This window comes from Branchiostoma floridae, chromosome 1 (genome assembly GCF_000003815.2).
Source record: "Branchiostoma floridae strain S238N-H82 chromosome 1, Bfl_VNyyK, whole genome shotgun sequence".
In the NCBI taxonomy this organism is placed as follows: domain Eukaryota; kingdom Metazoa; phylum Chordata; class Leptocardii; order Amphioxiformes; family Branchiostomatidae; genus Branchiostoma; species Branchiostoma floridae.
The window spans coordinates 1,995,739-2,016,800 of record NC_049979.1 but is presented as its reverse complement, the minus strand read 5'-3'; the positions used below and the strand labels follow the sequence as shown (position 1 = coordinate 2,016,800).

The following is a 21,062-nucleotide window of genomic DNA, read 5'->3' as shown; positions in this document are numbered from 1 at the left end:
GATTTGGTGTGTAAATGGTTAGAGACTACTCTCCTTATGCTAGAAAGATCAGCTTTTAACTTTTTCTTCAGTTTGTGTCACTTTTTGGTGAATGCTATGGCGCCTATCAAATGCCTCAGACCACTGCCAAAGCCTTGAGGAAAGTCCTCTGACACCTGCCATGAGATCTACTCCCCTGGGAGCATTCTTGGTCAGAAAGCTTTGAAACTTGGGATAATGTATGACAACTCTTACCCGCATCACGCGAGATGATTGAAATTTGTCAATTCTCAAGTTCAGGGGGGTGCATGCTTTCGGTAGGGTATTCTAGTTCAAAATTGGCAAGTGTCAAGACACTCCAAGTGATGCGGGAAGGGTTGTCAAGCATCGTCACAAGTTTCAAAGACTTCACGGAGACCCTACCCCTAGGATTGGTCCCCAGGGAGCACAGGTGTCAGGAGGCCTGTGGTAAGGCCTGTGGCTTTGATTAGACTTCATATTGCTTAGCAAAAAGTGACACAAACAGGGGAAAATGGTAAAATCTGCTCACCCTGTCACAAGGAGACTACTCTCCATCAATTTAGACACCAAAATTTGTATCTAAGGCCCCGTTCATGATACAAAAAATGAAACGGTTCTATCGGTTAGGCCTGGAAATCCGACAGCAAACGACAGGAAACGGTTTGTATTTTGCGTTCACGATGCAAACTTGCAAACCGTTTCAGTTCCTTGAAAAGGCATGGTAATGAATGGTAATGCGACCTCTGACCCCTGAGGTTGTTGTGATCTTGCCGAAACTTGTACTTCTTTGTCAGATTATTGGTCTCTGATCGAAATCTTACCAATGTCTTACTGAATTCGAAGCTGAGTTCTGTTTTGACCCTGGAAATGCCTCTGAAAACATTGTGGTCCCGATATATGCCATGCTATGATATTTCCACTGTATCTCCTGACACATTCCCCTTGCGATATCAGGACTGCTGGCTGCTCAGTCGACCAGGAGGCGGCCCGATAATAAAAACGAATTTTACGATTTAAAACGCGGCCGAAACACGCGAATGACAGATCAAAAATTGTACTTTTTCCCCGTGGCGCCACCAAATATAAACGCACATGTCTGGATGTAAAACGGATCGCGCCGCTTTTGCGTTCATGATACAAATTCGCAATTCCGGATAAGGAAGAAACCGTTTCAATACTACCTCGCGAGGAGGTTCCGAACAAACCGTTTCCTATCGCTTCAGATCCGTTTCGGACCGTCCATGATGACAAAACTTATCCGTTTCAGCTGGCCTAACCGATAGTAACCGATAGAACCGTTTCGTTTTTTGTATCATGAACGGGGCCTAAATGCTGTTCAACCACACTTTGGAGCAGATACTGGGAGTGCACAGAATGGGGGGGGGGTGTAGGTGTGCCCTTGGGGGCTTATATATCCTTGGGGGCTAATGTGTTCCCCCAAATTGGTTATGTGGGCAATAGAAAGGATTTACCTGACTCAACTGACTGAAATTTCTTAAGAAATTCTGCCATTTTAGTGTTTTGGGGGCTGATTTCTTACTTTCTGTACCTTTTATTGACAATGCATTATGCACTCTCATAAAATGCTTCAAAGTGTAACCTGAGCGCTTTTCAATACAGATTTAGGTGTGTAAATGGTTAGAGACTACTCTCCTTATGCTAGAAAGATCAGCTTTTAACTTTTTCTTCAGTTTGTGTCACTTTTTGGTGAATGCTATGGCGCCTATCAAATGCCTCAGACCACTGCCAAAGCCTTGAGGAAAGTCCTCTGACACCTGCCATGAGATCTACTCCCCTGGGAGCATTCTTGGTCAGAAAGCTTTGAAACTTGGGATAATGTATGACAACTCTTACCCGCATCACGCGAGATGATTGAAATTTGTCAATTCTCAAGTTCAGGGGGGTGACAGGGCAAATGTCAGTATTTCCGGACTTGCGCAGATGACCCAGTTTTAGTGCCCTCAGAATGCTTAGGTAGGCTTGGGAAAAGTGGCTGTAAAATTGTTTTTCTTGGGATATGTTTGGATTTTGGGGGTGCATCTTATAGGCAAGGGTTGTAGCTTCTATATTGTGTTGAAAAAACAGATTTTTAGTGATATTTGTGGTTGCAGTAGGCCTTGGAAGTTAGGTGTTTTGGTGTTGTTTACATGCAGTGAAAGGGGGTGAAAAGGTCTCCCACCTATGTTTTTATGGCGTATAATATAATTCCGCCGTAAATTTTTTCCCTTTTTTGTCGTTAAATTACTCTTCAGAGGTCGGACAACCTTGCCAATGTGAGTTTTTCATGTTCTAAAAGTCAGGTAGGTGATTTTTGACAGCCTCTTTCTCCCATGATTCCCATTGTTAAGAATATGCATAGGAAATATTGAAATTTAGCCAATATCACTGAGAGGNTAACTTCTCTGACATTTCGAATAAGCTGTTCTGAAATTTGTAACATGTTGACAACATCTAAGAAAATTCTCTTACGCATCAAAATCACTACAATTTTTGTTTTCTTTCACCTTGTCACCTCCAACAAGACATTGTTTATCCTGATTTTTACACTGTAACTATGTATTATTCTTGGCGTATTTGCACCTTGTGAAGGAGGTACTAGTACTCTTGTATCAGTCTTTACCAAACTAGCCACTCTGGCTACATACTATTATTAGTGAGAATACGTTTTGTAATTTGCCGGGGGAATATGGCTACCATGTAGGGTTTGTGGTAATGTTTACCTTCCAACGGTCTGACTCTCCTGGTTAATGTCCTTTTGGGCCGAGTTTTTTCCTGTTGTGTAGTGATTGTGCTAGTCTGTCACGATAAACTGGCAGTAGTACTACTAGTAGTAGTATTAGCAATAGTAGTAGTAGCCGAATTCTACGATCCGTGCCCCCCCCCCCCCCAAAAAAAAAGTGGCAAATCAAGGTCTGGTGGAGGCTATTCGTGTAAAATGTGTCATACCGAAATTATGCTGTATAACGTTAATAAAATACGCACCTTCTATGGGCACAAATCCAATAAAGAGGCATTTTTTCTTGAGATGTTTCACTTTCTTTATTGCAGGAGCACTTGTTCTACGCTCATCTAAAATGTCACCAAAAATCTGACAGGTGAATCAATTTGATGACTTCTATAACTGCGCTATCCGCAAGAGGCCTCTTCTGCACGTCAGCCACTGACCGCATAACTCAGGACAAAGAAACGTACACGCCCGACAATCGCTCGAATGCCGAAACTTTCAAAGTGATCCAACATATACAGTTTGACAATGCAAAATTGAATACATGAGCACATTGGTATTTTCAACATGAAGTTCATATTTTGATATCGGGTGTCGGCATAATTGGGATCTAGGTTTAGTGGGTCTGTTTATATTACGTTTTGAAACAGAACATGATGGAAAATAATTCTACAACATTCTCATAATTCAGATTGAAGATTGAAGATTTCTATGTCCTTTGCTAGCTTTGGACCATATGCATAAAGCTAGGGTCGGCCGTTTTTTGCTAGAGTCGGTCGGGTAACCGGAAAGCATTTTTACCTAGACCTAAGTTAGACTGGGCGATCTCAAGTTATCTAATACACACACACACACACAAAGACACACACACACACACGCACACACAGACAGACACACACACGCACACACACATGCGTATACCTCAGTCATTGTCGTGTAAGCCTTAGTCTGTGATTACTTTATTTCTAACTTTGTTGTAGACTTCCTGAGGTAATGATAAATGATATAACTGCAATGATCTGCTTCTGCAAAGTGCCATACACTCGCTAGGTGTCGTCAGTTCAAACCTAAAGCTCTCTTTAGAGGTAGCAGAACACAGTATTAATGGGCGAACCCCGGGGTCTATGACGCGAGTACATAAAATAGTACGGATAAACTTGTTGAAGGAGAGGTAAAAAGCCTTATTTGAGGGGCAGCCAGATATAACCTGTGCTACGTGGTCACGGAAGGTGTCGACTCTGAGACTGCATGGTTTGGATTGTGAAAGTTTTCTATTTCGTGTATAAATGCGCCCCATTACGCAACTGCCTTACTAGCGTGAGCCGGCTGCAGTTCTGTGACCTCCTCAGAGGGTCATTTCAAAGAGGGCGCGAGAAGACGATACGCCGACAGGATTTTTTTGTTTTTTAAATATTTTGTGACACCTGCCATGAGATCTACTCCCCTGGGACCATTCTTGGTCAGAAAGCTTTGAAAGTTGGGATATTGTTTGACAACTCTTACCCGCAGTCATCTTGAGGCCCTTAACTATAGAAATCCCCATAGGCCGAAAACTGTGTTGGGCAAATTTCAGTATTTCCGGACTTGCGCAGATGACCCAGTTTTAGTGCCCTCAGAATGCTTAGGTAGGCTTGGCAAAAGTGGCTGTAAAATTGTTTTTCTTGGGATATGTTTGGATTTTGGAGGTGCATATTATAGGTAAGGGTTGTAGCTTCTATATCATGTTGAAAAAACAGATTTTTAGTGATATTTGTGGCTGCAGTAGGCCTTAGAAGTTAGGTGTTTTGGTGTTGTTTACATGCAGTGAAAGGGGGTGAAAAGGTCTCCCACCGATGTTTTGACGGCATATAATATAATTCCGCCGTAAATTTTTTCCTTTTTTTGTCGTTAAATTACTCTTCAGAGGTCGGACAACCATGCCAATGTGAGTTTTTCATGTTCTAAAAGTCAGATAGGTGATTTTTGACAGCCTCTTTCTCCCATGATTCCCATTGTTAAGAATATGTATATGAAATACCGAAATGCAGCCTGCATGCGTTAGGCAGGGTATTCAAGTTCAATATTGGCAGGTGTCAAGACACTTCAAGTGATGCGGGAAGGGTTGTCAAGCATCGTCACAAGTTTAAAAGACTTCACGGAGACCCTACCCCTAGGATTGGTCCCCAGGGAGCACAGGTGTCAGGAGGCCTGTGGTAAGGTTTGTGGCTTTGATTAGACTTCATATCGCTTGGCAAAAAGTGACACAAACAGGGGAAAATGGTAAAATCTGCTCACCCTGTCACAAGGAGACTACTCTCCATCAATTTAGACACCAAAATTTGTATCTAAATGCTGTTGAACCACACTTTGGAGCAGATACTGGGAGTGCACAGAATGGGGGGGGGGGTGTAGGTGTGCCCTTGGGGGCTTATATGTCCTCGGGGGCTAATGTGTTCCCCCCAATTGGTTATGTGGGCAATAGAAAGGATTTACCTTACTCAACTAAATGAAATTTATTAAGAAATTCTGCCATTTTAGTGTTTTGGGGGCTGATTTCGTACTTTCTGTACCTTTTATTGACAATGCAATATGTACTATCATAAAATGCTTCAAAGTCTAACCTGAGCGCTTTTCAATACAACTTTTAGTTGTGTAAATGGTTAGAGACTACTCTCCTTATGCTAGAAAGATCAATTTTTAACTTTTTCTTCAGTTTGTGTCACTTTTTGGTGAATGCTATGGCGCCTATCAAATGCATCAGACCACTGCCAAAGCCTTGAGGAAAGTCCTCTGACACCTGCCATGAGATCTACTCCCCTGGGACCATTCTTGGTCAGAAAGCTTTGAAAGTTGGGATATTGTTTGACAACTCTTACCCGCATCATGCGAAATGATTGAAATTTGTCAATTCTCAAGTTCAGGGGGGTGCATGCGTTAGGCAGGGTATTCAAGTTCAATATTGGCAGGTGTCAAGACACTTCAAGTGATGCGGGAAGGGTTGTCAAGCATCGTCACAAGTTTAAAAGACTTCACGGAGACCCTACCCCTAGGATTGGTCCCCAGGGAGCACAGGTGTCAGGAGGCCTGTGGTAAGGTTTGTGGCTTTGATTAGACTTCATATCGCTTGGCAAAAAGTGACACAAACAGGGGAAAATGGTAAAATCTGCTCACCCTGTCACAAGGAGACTACTCTCCATCAATTTAGACACCAAAATTTGTATCTAAATGCTGTTGAACCACACTTTGGAGCAGATACTGGGAGTGCACAGAATGGGGGGGGGGGGTGTAGGTGTGCCCTTGGGGGCTTATATGTCCTCGGGGGCTAATGTGTTCCCCCCAATTGGTTATGTGGGCAATAGAAAGGATTTACCTTACTCAACTAAATGAAATTTATTAAGAAATTCTGCCATTTTAGTGTTTTGGGGGCTGATTTCGTACTTTCTGTACCTTTTATTGACAATGCAATATGTACTATCATAAAATGCTTCAAAGTCTAACCTGAGCGCTTTTCAATACAACTTTTAGTTGTGCAAATGGTTAGAGACTACTCTCCTTATGCTAGAAAGATCAATTTTTAACTTTTTCTTCAGTTTGTGTCACTTTTTGGTGAATGCTATGGCGCCTATCAAATGCATCAGACCACTGCCAAAGCCTTGAGGAAAGTCCTCTGACACCTGCCATGAGATCTACTCCCCTGGGACCATTCTTGGTCAGAAAGCTTTGAAAGTTGGGATATTGTTTGACAACTCTTACCCGCATCATGCGAAATGATTGAAATTTGTCAATTCTCAAGTTCAGGGGGGTGACATGCGTTAGGCAGGGTATTCAAGTTCAATATTGGCAGGTGTCAAGACACTTCAAGTGATGCGGGAAGGGTTGTCAAGCATCGTCACAAGTTTAAAAGACTTCACGGAGACCCTACCCCTAGGATTGGTCCCCAGGGAGCACAGGTGTCAGGAGGCCTGTGGTAAGGTTTGTGGCTTTGATTAGACTTCATATCGCTTGGCAAAAAGTGACACAAACAGGGGAAAATGGTAAAATCTGCTCACCCTGTCACAAGGAGACTACTCTCCATCAATTTAGACACCAAAATTTGTATCTAAATGCTGTTGAACCACACTTTGGAGCAGATACTGGGAGTGCACAGAATGGGGGGGGGGGGTGTAGGTGTGCCCTTGGGGGCTTATATGTCCTCGGGGGCTAATGTGTTCCCCCCAATTGGTTATGTGGGCAATAGAAAGGATTTACCTTACTCAACTAAATGAAATTTATTAAGAAATTCTGCCATTTTAGTGTTTTGGGGGCTGATTTCGTACTTTCTGTACCTTTTATTGACAATGCAATATGTACTATCATAAAATGCTTCAAAGTCTAACCTGAGCGCTTTTCAATACAACTTTTAGTTGTGCAAATGGTTAGAGACTACTCTCCTTATGCTAGAAAGATCAATTTTTAACTTTTTCTTCAGTTTGTGTCACTTTTTGGTGAATGCTATGGCGCCTATCAAATGCATCAGACCACTGCCAAAGCCTTGAGGAAAGTCCTCTGACACCTGCCATGAGATCTACTCCCCTGGGACCATTCTTGGTCAGAAAGCTTTGAAAGTTGGGATATTGTTTGACAACTCTTACCCGCATCATGCGAAATGATTGAAATTTGTCAATTCTCAAGTTCAGGGGGGTGACAGGGCAAATTTCAGTATTTCCGGACTTGCGCAGATGACCCAGTTTTAGTGCCCTCAGAATGCTTAGGTAGGCTTGGCAAAAGTGGCTGTAAAATTGTTTTTCTTGGGATATGTTTGGATTTTGGAGGTGCATATTATAGGTAAGGGTTGTAGCTTCTATATCATGTTGAAAAAACAGATTTTTAGTGATATTTGTGGCTGCAGTAGGCCTTAGAAGTTAGGTGTTTTGGTGTTGTTTACATGCAGTGAAAGGGGGTGAAAAGGTCTCCCACCGATGTTTTGACGGCATATAATATAATTCCGCCGTAAATTTTTTCCTTTTTTTGTCGCTAAATTACTCTTCAGAGGTCGGACAACCATGCCAATGTGAGTTTTTCATGTTCTAAAAGTCAGATAGGTGATTTTTGACAGCCTCTTTCTCCCATGATTCCCATTGTTAAGAATATGTATATGAAATACCGAAATGCAGCCTGCATGCGTTAGGCAGGGTATTCAAGTTCAATATTGGCAGGTGTCAAGACACTTCAAGTGATGCGGGAAGGGTTGTCAAGCATCGTCACAAGTTTAAAAGACTTCACGGAGACCCTACCCCTAGGATTGGTCCCCAGGGAGCACAGGTGTCAGGAGGCCTGTGGTAAGGTTTGTGGCTTTGATTAGACTTCATATCGCTTGGCAAAAAGTGACACAAACAGGGGAAAATGGTAAAATCTGCTCACCCTGTCACAAGGAGACTACTCTCCATCAATTTAGACACCAAAATTTGTATCTAAATGCTGTTGAACCACACTTTGGAGCAGATACTGGGAGTGCACAGAATGGGGGGGGGGGGTGTAGGTGTGCCCTTGGGGGCTTATATGTCCTCGGGGGCTAATGTGTTCCCCCCAATTGGTTATGTGGGCAATAGAAAGGATTTACCTTACTCAACTAAATGAAATTTATTAAGAAATTCTGCCATTTTAGTGTTTTGGGGGCTGATTTCGTACTTTCTGTACCTTTTATTGACAATGCAATATGTACTATCATAAAATGCTTCAAAGTCTAACCTGAGCGCTTTTCAATACAACTTTTAGTTGTGTAAATGGTTAGAGACTACTCTCCTTATGCTAGAAAGATCAATTTTTAACTTTTTCTTCAGTTTGTGTCACTTTTTGGTGAATGCTATGGCGCCTATCAAATGCATCAGACCACTGCCAAAGCCTTGAGGAAAGTCCTCTGACACCTGCCATGAGATCTACTCCCCTGGGACCATTCTTGGTCAGAAAGCTTTGAAAGTTGGGATATTGTTTGACAACTCTTACCCGCATCATGCGAAATGATTGAAATTTGTCAATTCTCAAGTTCAGGGGGGTGACAGGGCAAATTTCAGTATTTCCGGACTTGCGCAGATGACCCAGTTTTAGTGCCCTCAGAATGCTTAGGTAGGCTTGGCAAAAGTGGCTGTAAAATTGTTTTTCTTGGGATATGTTTGGATTTTGGAGGTGCATATTATAGGTAAGGGTTGTAGCTTCTATATCATGTTGAAAAAACAGATTTTTAGTGATATTTGTGGCTGCAGTAGGCCTTAGAAGTTAGGTGTTTTGGTGTTGTTTACATGCAGTGAAAGGGGGTGAAAAGGTCTCCCACCGATGTTTTGACGGCATATAATATAATTCCGCCGTAAATTTTTTCCTTTTTTTGTCGTTAAATTACTCTTCAGAGGTCGGACAACCATGCCAATGTGAGTTTTTCATGTTCTAAAAGTCAGATAGGTGATTTTTGACAGCCTCTTTCTCCCATGATTCCCATTGTTAAGAATATGTATATGAAATACCGAAATGCAGCCTGTTCTGCTACCTTGGACCGTGCTCATGACAGTTGGACCTTTCCATTAATTTGGGAGGGGTGACGATTAAAATTGCCCAATTTCACGGTTTGTTTGTGTATCTTACATGTATTGTTGTTGTTATTCTTTCGTCCCTAAATCCCCAAAAGGAGTGTTAAACCTACATGATTATTGCAGGCAAGGAAAGTATCAATATCATTTTACCTTCTCTTTCATTTCAATATGAAACTATATGTCAAGATTCGCCAAATAAACCCTCATTACCCATTGTACGTGGCCATCTTGGTTAATCTATATTTATCCTCAAGTTCTTCTCTGAATTCTGAATGTCATTTATTTTCTTACAAGTATTTTCATTCTATTCGGCCTGTTAGATTTTCAAAGTAATATCCCTGGTCTTCGGAAACATAACGTTCCAATTCATTATCATCAAAACTTCAAATTCTAACTAATTAAAGATGAAAAAAGTAGAACCAACAAACATTTCGACCACACATCTTTGTTTATTAACTGCAATACAACTTTACCAAGCCACATTTTATATGGATCAAATGAAGCACCATTCATATGCAGAAACTTACATGTGTATACAGATCGAAAATCACAAATGACTCATCAGTATTACAACAACGTCGGTTAATCTTGCAGATTGTAACGACCGTATGTATATGGACTAAATGTATTGGCATGTTATTGTTTATCTGCACGTGTTACGATGAAGGACGGTGATTGGTTGATGTAGCTTGTCACGTGATGCAGTGTTAACACTGAGGCGGGGGAGATGGTGGTTCTCACAGCGCGAGGCTGTTGGCAGCGTCTCGGGAGCTACTGCTCACTGCAAAAAGGAAGAAAACATAAATCAACGTACGGCAAACATACAAAACTTAGTAACAATTTACTAAAGACGGAAAACAATTATTTACAACCGACTCTTCATTAAGCTTTTTTTTTCTTGAAACAGTTCACAACGCCTTTAAGTATGATTTTACATCTGTACTATAGCTGCGCCTGATACTTCCATAAATTTGCTCATCCTAGGTCTGTATGAATTTTGATTCCACGTGGTATCAATAAACAGAACACCTCGTTTGTATGTTGGTGTTCTGCTTTTGTTTCTGATACCGCTTCCTGCGTATCCAGTACTGATTATTGCTAATGCTGTGTGCGACCAATGTATTGGACAAAGCCATCACTTCAAACTTAGTACAACATGACAAGCCGTTATTGGATGAAGACTTTAGGCGTTAAGAATGAGTTTCTTGAGATTTTATCATTAATCGTATCAATAGTTGAAGCTAGAATTTACCTTTAACTTCGCCGCCTTCTCTTTGGCTTCGTCGATGTTTCCCACCAAGTAAAAGGCTTGCTCGGGAAGATCGTCTAACTCGCCTGCAGAGGGGGAGGGGCAACGCTTTTTTAAACTCATATTTCATTTAGAACTAGCATATTCTGAGCAGAGGACAGAATTATGATAGAGCAGCAACAATGACTGCAACGAAAAGCTAAATGTTCTGCTGTAGTTTTAAAAAGTCGCAGCACAAATGTCAAGCCACTTAAGCTTAATTACACTTCATGTTAGTTCAGACTGTACACTCAGCGGCCTGCGTACAATACCAACGGCCTAACAATGTGCTGGAATAGGCCGGGTAAATCACCCTCAAATAGTTTTAAAAAAAAAGAAGTCTCCTCACTGTCAATGTGCAGTTGTCTCCCCTAAAAGTTATGAATATCAGAGACAGACAAAAGTTGAAGTGTAAAACCCACGCCTACGTTAGAGCTGTGAAGTAAAACAGACAGAAAACCACATGCTAAAAAATACTAATACATGTTATATAAAATCTATCAGGATCAGAGCCAAAATCAAATGTAAACCCACCACTTAGGATCATCTGCATCCCTTTGATGGTTTCAGCGAGTGAAACATACTTCCCAGGTGATCCCGTGAAGACCTCTGCCACCTACGTAAGAAACACACTCTACTTTACTTTAAAGAAGGTTGTTTCTGTATGCAAATAAATCAACATATACATGCGACGACAACAATCATAACAAAGCCACATTGGGGGCGAACAGAGCTACCATCTTCACTTGTTTCATTGTTGCGAAAGAAAACTGAACAAGTGGTTATGTTATAATTGAATTCATGGGAATTCGAGGACAACAAATAAGCAACGGATACATACAGTTATTTGACTGAAGTAAAAAGATAGAACTGGGACTTACAAAGAAAGGCTGGGACAGGAACCTCTCAATCTTACGGGCTCGAGCCACCGTCAGCCTGTCCTCTTCTGACAGCTCGTCGAGACCCAGGATAGCGATGATGTCCTGTAGTTCCTTGTATCTCTGAGAAGGAAGTAACAAAAGAAAGTATATAAAAACCAATATTGGAATACTATACTTATTGTAAACTAATACGCATCTTAGTCTTAGGACCCAATTCCCAACTCGGGGCCCGACCGGGTAGCTTTCCAAAACGAAAAATATGATATAAAACATAAAACGTAAACAAAATTATCATAATTTGTGTATATTCCCTGGTAAACACTTTTGTTTTTCGTTTCCGGAAACATCCCGGCCGGGCCCCGGTTTGGAAATGGGATTTAAGCCATAAATGGGTAGCAATCTGACAGTTTTGTACAGAGCCCAGGTCTGAAAACACCCACCTGTAGGGTTGACTTCACACGTTGTGCAGTGCCGTAGTGCTCCTCTCCTACGATCCCGGGTTGCAGCATGGTGGAAGTGGAATCCAGGGGATCCACAGCGGGGTAGATGCCTTTGGAAGCGAGACCACGAGACAGCACAGTGGTGGCGTCCAAATGGGCAAAGGTGGTGGCAGGGGCGGGATCAGTCAAATCATCAGCGGGAACATAGACGGCCTGGAAATAAAGAAACAGCACATTTGGGGGCATCTCTTAGTAAACAATGCCTTCTCTTGTTGATAAATTGATATAAATTATTTTCTTTTAATATTTGTTAATTGTGTGGAAGTGGAATAGAAGAAAACCGCAATTATTTGAACAATTAAATACAGTAATAAGGATGGCATTAATGTTTAAGTTCATTTGCTTTAAGGATGGGAAATAGGCTTATGGTTTGATAAATAGGCTAGTAAGTAAGCTTTGAGTTAATGATGACACGAGTCTACTACACCTGTATGGATGTGATGGAGCCATTGGTGGTAGATGTGATACGCTCCTGCAGTGAACCCATTTCAGTTCCCAGGGTGGGCTGGTAGCCTACAGCAGAGGGCATACGGCCCAGCAAGGCGGACACCTGGAGACAAGTTTGTATAGAAAGGTCAGTACTGCCACAGTAACAGGTATCAGATTCAAAACTCTCCTCATGTACACACTCCAAACATTCCGTTCAGTACCAAAAATGCTACTTCACACTGAAGAATTATTACATTTACTAATGTGAAATAGAGCTATGTACAGCTGTTTTGAAGATGCCACGCCACGGGCCACGCGGCTGATTTAATCATTGACTTTTCCCTGACCTCTGAACCAGCTTGTACGAATCTAAAGATGTTGTCGATGAAGAGCAGCACGTCCTGTTTATTCACGTCACGGAAGTACTCGGCCATGGTGAGCCCTGTCAAGCCAACACGCATGCGAGCGCCAGGGGGCTCATTCATCTGGCCGTACACAAGGGCCACCTGCAACAACAATAACAACGGCATCTATTTCAAATATCAGTTTTCCTTTGCCTTGCACAAACCCTATCTCACAGCTCAGCAGTATAATATTGGATAATGTTTAAATTGATTTTCTGAAGTAGATAGCAAGACATGAAGAAAAGGAAAAGACTTCAAGTAAAACGATATGGGCCAGCTATTAATAAAGAAATCAGCTAATATTTCTACCAGCCACAGTCACAGTCAACATACAAGGTGATTCTTTTCTTTATTGTGACGCAACGTAACGGCATAGTGTTTGGCCTATACTTCAGAGGTCTTGGGATCAAACCCGTTAATTTGCTTTCGACCTTATGCCCTTGGCAAAGGTACAAATGTCCTCACTTCACTCAGGTGGAAATGAGTACCTAGCTTCGGCCAGGGCCGTCCATAGGATGTTAAATAGAGGCCCCGTGTTTGCGAAGAACCGCACCTCGAGCACGTTAAAGGAGCAAGCACACGTACCGTTCCCGGTGTGAGTGGATCAATCAATCTGTCCTGATCATATGATTTGCAGCTTGTACCCTACACTACAAACGTGGTGCGTTATACCCCATTTCCACTAGGACGGCGCTCTCGCGGCGCTCTCTCTGCGACCTTAAATTGGGAAGAGCGCGGTGAGAGCGCGGTGGGATCGCCAAGGTCGCCATGGGAGCGCGCAGAGAGCGCGGTGGGAGCGCCATGGTCGCCACGGTCGCCATCACCTCCGCGACTGTTTTGAACCTGCTCAAAACAGTCGCCGTGAGAGCGCCGTGGACGGCGATCCAACGATGAGCGGAGAGAGAGCGCCAAGAGAGCGCGCAGCGAGCGCCGTGAGCGCCAAGAGAGCGCACAGCGAGCGCGGTGAGCGCAATAGGTCTCAACAGTGGTTTATGATGCCAATTTAGCTAGGACGGCGCTCTCAACTGCAGTTTGTGAAGAAGTATATTTGACATAGACAGAAAGCGGAGAAATGTCCAAAATGTACCGGTGATGAACAATTCAACAGACTGAGCTGGAATAAGCAAGGTTTAAAAAACAAAGGTTTATCATTTCTCAACTAATTTTTGAATTTCTACAAGATGCATGACATTAGGTTTCCTTGTTCTCCATCTGTACATTTAGATAATTTAAGTCCCATTTTCAATAGTTTCGGTGTTTCGGTGTTGTATGATTTACACTAATAACGTGGCATGAAAAATTTATGGTGAACAAGGTACATGACAGATTTAAGAAAAAAAACAGCAAGACAAACGTGTATATTTCAGTCTGAGTGACTGTACAGTGACCAAAATTGGATTTGTTAACAGCCTTGATTTTATACTTTGAATGTTATGTAACACGTAAAATGATGACTTCAAAGATACCAAAACACACTAAACGTCATAAGGTTCATTCTTTATCTCTGAAATTCGTTGAGTAATCTTTCAAATCTTTGCTACCTCATAAAAAGATGCTGACATTTGAGTTTTTCGTCGCGGTGAGAGCGCGCTGGGGTCGCCGGAGAGATTCCACTAGAGCAGCTTTTTCTGGCGTCGCGGCGCTCTCACGGCGCTCTGACCAATTTTCCATCGCAGCGAGAGCGCCATGAGAGCGCCGTCAAGTGGAAAGGGGGCCTTACCCAATAAGGCGGTTTACCAGGTATGCAATACAGACAAACAAAACAAAAATGCCAGACTTACCTTGGAATCCGTCAACGACTTTTCGTTGATGACACCGGACTCTTTCATCTCTTCGTACAGATCGTTGCCCTCACGCGTGCGCTCGCCGACACCAGCGAACACGGAGTAGCCACCATGGGCCTTGGCAATATTGTTGATGAGTTCCATGATCAATACGGTCTTGCCGACACCAGCACCACCGAACAGACCTGAAAGAGATGCAAAACAACAAAACTTAATTCAATCTGACTTTCTGTACCTCGGCCTCTTTATGGAACAAGCTTCCTCCTTGTTTCCTGGATGGGCACAACCTTAAAATAAAACTTTTTTAAAGTCAAATGTGAACAAACATCTGTCACCATAGTCGAATCAGAGTAACCCAAAATATTTGAGTGACTCTAAATGAGCATTGTTTTGTGGTGAATCTGAGTACTATGAATACAACAACGCGGGAAGGTCATACAACTTAACATTATGCTAAGATTATATCCTATGTCTACGCACCGATCTTGCCGCCCCTGCGGTAGGGAGCCAGAAGGTCCACCACCTTGATGCCAGTCTCGAAAATGCTCGGCTTTGTTTCCAGATCTTTAAAGGCTGGAGCGTTGCGGTGGATGGGTAAAGTCCTGGTGAAACATGAAATCCAAGACGTGTCCACAAGCCAACATATACTATTTACAAATGTCATCTTCTATAATGTATGGAGACTACAGGTGGCTACAATCCTATCCTTACCTTTTCTGCAGAGTAATCGCAACACAGCTTGTCTTTTTGGGTAGTTGCTATGAGATATATTTTCACTACATACTGTTCGGCATTGATTTCTCCTTGGTTGTCAACGGGCTCTCCGAGGACGTTCATGATTCTGCCGAGCGTCTCCTGGCCAACAGGGACACTGATGGGAGCCCCGGTATCTATGCACTTAATTCCACGTTTTAGATCATCCGTACTGGCCATGGCGACCGCACGCACCCTGTTGTCGCCTGTTTGAAAGAGTTGTAATCACTTAGATAATTCTTCGGTGGTAACTTGGCAACACAAATATCAGAAATGACTTTCCCTACACATCGGTACTAATATGCCCTGCCTTGTGATTTGCTTGCGCCTGCAAATGTTCACTAGATAGCATGTAGTGCGATGTCTAATTCCATGAGTTGACCATGAAATGAAAGGTATAAAATTTTTACTCTCCAAGCAGAGGTTAGGCTCCGGCTGTTATTTTTACATTTTCCTTGTCGTTTTTATCGGGCTTTCTATTTTGTATTGTATCTTGTTGTATCAAAAACTGGCGGACTTGAAGAAAAAAATACAAAATAGAAAGCCCGATAAAAACGATTAAAAAGAACGTTAAAAAACAACCGGAGCCTAACCTCTGCTTGGAGAGTATAAAATTTCGGTAACTCTGTATTTCTGAATTAAGTCTGAGAGAGACATTCTTTCTACAATATCAACCAACTATATTGCAAAAGATTTCACAACAGCTCATAAAGACACTCACCAAGAAGCTGTTGAACCTCCAGAGCTATAGGGTTATTGTCTGGTCCTTCCACCTCCAGCTTATTGTAGATGTTTGGCAGTTGACCCTCAGTGAACTCCACGTCCACCACAGGACCGATGATTTGACTGATATAACCAATGTTGACATCAGAGTCAGCAGTTTGGGTGAATGCTGGAAAAATCAGGTAAAATTTGATGTACAAAGGTTAAAATGAAACAGAAAGCAGTGATCTCGCTCAAGTTTAGTTCAAATGAACTCAATGAACAGGTCTAGGTGAGTTAATTCTTCTACTTGACATAGAAGACAGACGTTTAATGATATGCAGTATTTACATATTAATTGTGCCGGGGAAATGTCCCATGCTCCTTTCGACAAGCACAATTAAAGTTCCGTCCTAACCGTGTCCCTTTCCAATAGCATGCATGTCACGCAAGTTACACAGCCGTGATTCGAACTCTAGACTTTCTCAGTTCAGAGTAAGGGTTAGTAGCCATTTCCTGACTACCCCTGCCGTAGTTCTAACCATCAACTTATGAAAGATTCTTTGTTCTTCTACTGAAAGAAGGTTGTGCCACTATTACCTCCGGTGAGGATCAGAATTACAAAGCAGGACTGACTAAAACATCAGGAAAGAATGGGGTCATTAAAATCATTGGAGATTGGGAGAGATGAGACATGGGCACATGGAATCGGAAGGTCCACCACATTGACGTCAGTCTAAAAAACCTCCTACTCTACCCCCGTTATGCCCAGTTTAGGCCTACATGTAGGTAACACATAGCCGAGCATTGTTATGTGTCACAATTAAACTGTGACTACAACCAGAACGTCGGCGAATCACGCCCGACCTTAAACAGAACAAAAACGAAAAAAATCCCCATCAAAACAGATATATTGCTATATTGATGCTAACTGCGGTCCGAATTTGATCTCTTAGTGATGCTAACAACAAAGAGGAATGGATTATTTTGATTAGAAGTGAAAATGACCGTTTTTTAAATCGCTGATTATGCCCATTTCCATTCGCGAGAGGGTCAACAATCGGTTGGGGATCAGTCAGGGGAGAATCGGAAGTTTGCGGCAAGAGGTCGGGATAGTTGGGATAAGTTTAGATAGCATTCGGGACTCAGTCGTAGTCTCTACAAGACTCCCGCCTGGCCGTATTAGGGGAATTTGGCCGAGATTGGAATAAAAGTCTAGTAGGAGTTAATTGACCTAAGGGTGAACCGGCGGAACAGTTCACTCCCAGGCCAATTAACTCCTACTAGACTTGGCCAAATTATTTTACAGTATGAATACTGGTCGGGAGATGTGCGGCGCATGACCTGCGCTAAAAGATGGGCGAGGCATAAACTGGTCAGAATGCTTCTGAATTACCGCCGACCTTAGTTGGCTAGTGGTCGGGAGCCATGTTCCACATTACACACCCACTGTTAATTCAAAGCTGTATAGCGTTACCCAGCAGCGTAGATCTAAAAGTTTGCTAAAACAGAACACATGTTTCCAAAACATGTCTTCAATTGAAACTAACAACAAATAAATCAGCAACAACAACTTACCTCCAGCATTGGCAACTGCAAGGATCACGGCAAGTGCCGCGATGTGTCGAAAGGGCATTGTGATTCAATCTTCACTCAAGTTATCCAAAAACCTATAAAGAAAGAATGCAATTAGTATTCGGCAAAATGAAATATTCACACAAGAGACAACGATAAAATGTTAAGTTCTCATCACCGTCTTTCATTTCACATTCTAGTACTATTGAGTCTCTACCGGTTTACTTACCAAAAGCTATGGAGTTTCTAATGTCTATCACAATCAACAATGTGTAAAACGTGCTCTCTCTGTGATTCGTAAGATTGAAGAACAAGATATAGAAACATCATCTGTCCTCAATCCCTGTGGGAATTCCCTTTTAGCTGCCTGTTTCTAAGTGCAAAGGGCATCTTACGAAACTGCCGGCTAGTACTGTGCCCTTACCCTAAGTATACTCATCTATACACACAGTCCACACCTTGCTCCGACCCTTGAGCCGAACGAGGAGATGGCCTATGTAGGCCCTGGACTGTCTGGAATGCAGACCAATCTTGTCTAAAACTTGCAACACAATTCGGACCTTCCACAGAAATAGATTCTACCCAGCCTGCCTGGATCCTATCCACAGTCCCTTACTTTCAAAACAACGGCTTCTGTCCAAAACGCGCAAACGCTGTTTCCACACCCCCACGTAATAAATCTGATCAACCTCGTAGCCAGCCATTGACGAAAACGAACCTAATACAAACAGCAACAGAATATAAAGATTTCAATCGGACCCGGGCCTCTACACGCGGCTTAATCTCAAAATTGCAGAAAAACCTTTGAAATAAAGACTGACCAGGCCGAGGGAATCAGTAAAGATGTTTTACACGCGTAGGCACCATCAAAAGCACCATAGTGTAAAGTCGCGCTACACATCACACTATGAATAAGTCCAGAAAAGCAGCAACAAAAACCTGGTGACAGCTTACAAAGTGATCCCGGGCCTTCAGATGCCCTACTTTAACAGAAAAAAAAACAGGAGGCTACAATAAAAATGAAATGCAGGTTAACCACACCCTGACGGAAAAGGTAACCAACCTTAGAATTTGCACGTAATGCGCAGCTTTATCTTTACAAAAAATGATGATTGTGGCGCTAAACATCTCACTAACTAGAGAGAACAGCAGCAACTAGCATCACAATTTGCAAAGTATCCCAGGCCGACTCATTTCCCACTATCGTATAAACAGTCCGAAACTTTATAGCCGCTCTTTAACTATATACCGCAGTACGGTAAAATGTAATATTTTAGCAGCTGGGATCGCATGTACAGCCAAAGGAGATATTTTTCCACATTACCCTCACCAACAAATGTCGAATAGTACATGATTGTTAGTCTACCGATGTTTCACCCTATCTAGAAGGAATATTCATAACACGCTATGGACTGACATAGCCGACCAACAACAACCTACAAGAAATACAACAAAATCTAAAAATCTATGACGGGTGATGATAAGGGATTTCAATAAAGACACAATGGTCAACATCAAAGAACGAGTAATTACATGGATGACTCCAGGTGACTCCAGGCCTCTACATGTGACGTACTTTAAGATAGATATAGAAAACACCTCAACGATCTCAGAAAAAGATATTATGAAACGTATTTTGACCGCGCCCTATTAAAATCAGTACCGAACGCGAAGAAGCTAAAAAAATCCAATCGCCATTTTACAGCCATTATTAAATGCGGCTATCAACATCACACTCTGAACTGGTCCAACAATTGACGACAAGCTGACTATACAGATTTCAAAGTGACACCATGTTGTAAGCAAAGGAAAGGAAAATCTCAAGACGACCAGAAAACCTCTGAAAAGTGGGCTGATCACAACTTGACTGAATCGGTAACGATTATTTACATGTGCCAGCACAATTTTTACAAGTTAACTGCGGATCACAATTTTACCGTAAAAACGGACCAAGAACCTGTCTTTGCATTTCCTCAACCCTCCCTTACGAAATGAAGACGGACTAGGACCGATGGAGTCAGGAAAGATATTTCAAATGCGGAAGCATAATCTTTATCACCATTGTTAACAGTGTTAAGCAACACAGCGCACTCTAAACAGCTTTCAACCTTGTTAAGGTTTATAAACTTATGAAATGAAGACTGGCCAGGCCGAGCGAACCTGTAGAGATATCTCAGACGTGTAAGCAACAGGATTAGCACCATTGTATACAGTGTAGTGTCACACATCACACTCTGAACAAGTCCAGAAATGCAGAAGAACCACAGCTAACAAGGTGACCCCGTGCCTTCGCGTGCATGCCCTACTTTAACCTAACATAAGTAAAAACAACAGGCTACAATAAAATTGAAATGCAAGTTAACCACTGACGGAAACAGCAACAAACCGGTAGAATTTGTACGTAATGCGCAGCTTTATCTTTACACAAATTGATGATTTGGGCGCTAAACATCTCACTAACAAGACAGAAAAGCAGAAACTAGCTTTACAGTTTGCAAAGGCCGCCTCATTTCCCATCGTCGTCTAAACAGTCTGAAACTTTATACCTGCTCTTTAAATATACAACAGTACAGTAAAGTGAAACATTTTAGAAACTGTGATCACATATACTGGTAAACGAGGTATTTTTTCCAGTTTGCCCTCATCAACAAATGTCGAGTAGTACATACATGTGTAGTTGACTGATGTTTCACTCTATTTAATATAGATACTTATGACACACTATGGACTGACGTGGCCGAACAAGAACAATCCACACAAATTCACAACAATATTTAAAAAACTACGGCGAAGGATCAAAATAATCAGGGATTCTAATAAGGGTACAATAGTCAACAGTAAAGAACAAGTGATTACTTTGATTTCAACGTAACTACATGTCTCTAACTGTGACTTACTTTAATAAGAAAAGCTCAGAAAATAACTTATAAATTACGTACTGACCAAGCACTCATGAATAAAATCGGAAGAAATCGATTCATTGCCATTTTAACAATTGGTAACACTAGTAACGTTAACCATTATTAATTGCGGCTATCAACATCACAATCTAAACTGGTAACAAAGTGAAGACAAGCTGGCTACACAGATTTCAAAGTGACCCGTGCCTCTTCATGTTGTACGCAAAAAGAAGGAAAATATCAAGACGACCAGAAAACCTCTGAAAAGTGGGCTGATCACAACTTGACTGACATAGCAGAAAAACAACAACCAACACAGAAACACAACAAAATCTAAAAATCTACGCCCGGTGATAATAGGGGATTTCAATAAAGACACAATGGTCAAATCAAAGAAGAAGTAATTACATAGATTTCTAGGTGACTACAGTCCTCTACATGCATCTTACTTGAAAAAAGGAAAACAGTCCAAGACGTTCAGAAAAATGAAATCTATACTGATCGCGCCCTAGTGAATTTATGATCAGTAACGAAAACGACGAAGCGATAAAAACATTCAATCACCATTTTACGGCCATTATA

The 21,062-nt window shown here is 41.9% G+C and overlaps 1 protein-coding gene across 1 annotated transcript in view; it reads right to left on the bottom strand.

Moving 5' to 3' along the window:
• Positions 1-9,693: 9,693 nt before the first annotated feature.
• LOC118419450 (ATP synthase subunit beta, chloroplastic) overlaps positions 9,694-21,062 on the bottom strand; it is a 48,433-nt gene continuing 37,064 nt past the window's right edge. The window contains exons 2-13 of the mRNA XM_035825829.1: positions 17,584-17,675; positions 16,025-16,195; positions 15,335-15,509; positions 15,031-15,152; positions 14,548-14,735; positions 12,710-12,868; positions 12,361-12,483; positions 11,874-12,086; positions 11,434-11,553; positions 11,087-11,168; positions 10,517-10,599; positions 9,694-10,045 (exon numbers count right to left, since the gene is read on the bottom strand). Of these exons, the coding sequence (XP_035681722.1) occupies positions 10,043-10,045; positions 10,517-10,599; positions 11,087-11,168; positions 11,434-11,553; positions 11,874-12,086; positions 12,361-12,483; positions 12,710-12,868; positions 14,548-14,735; positions 15,031-15,152; positions 15,335-15,509; positions 16,025-16,195; positions 17,584-17,641 (1,497 nt within the window). The 5' untranslated portion in view covers positions 17,642-17,675 and the 3' untranslated portion in view covers positions 9,694-10,042. The remainder of the gene's footprint in view (positions 10,046-10,516; positions 10,600-11,086; positions 11,169-11,433; positions 11,554-11,873; positions 12,087-12,360; positions 12,484-12,709; positions 12,869-14,547; positions 14,736-15,030; positions 15,153-15,334; positions 15,510-16,024; positions 16,196-17,583; positions 17,676-21,062) is intronic.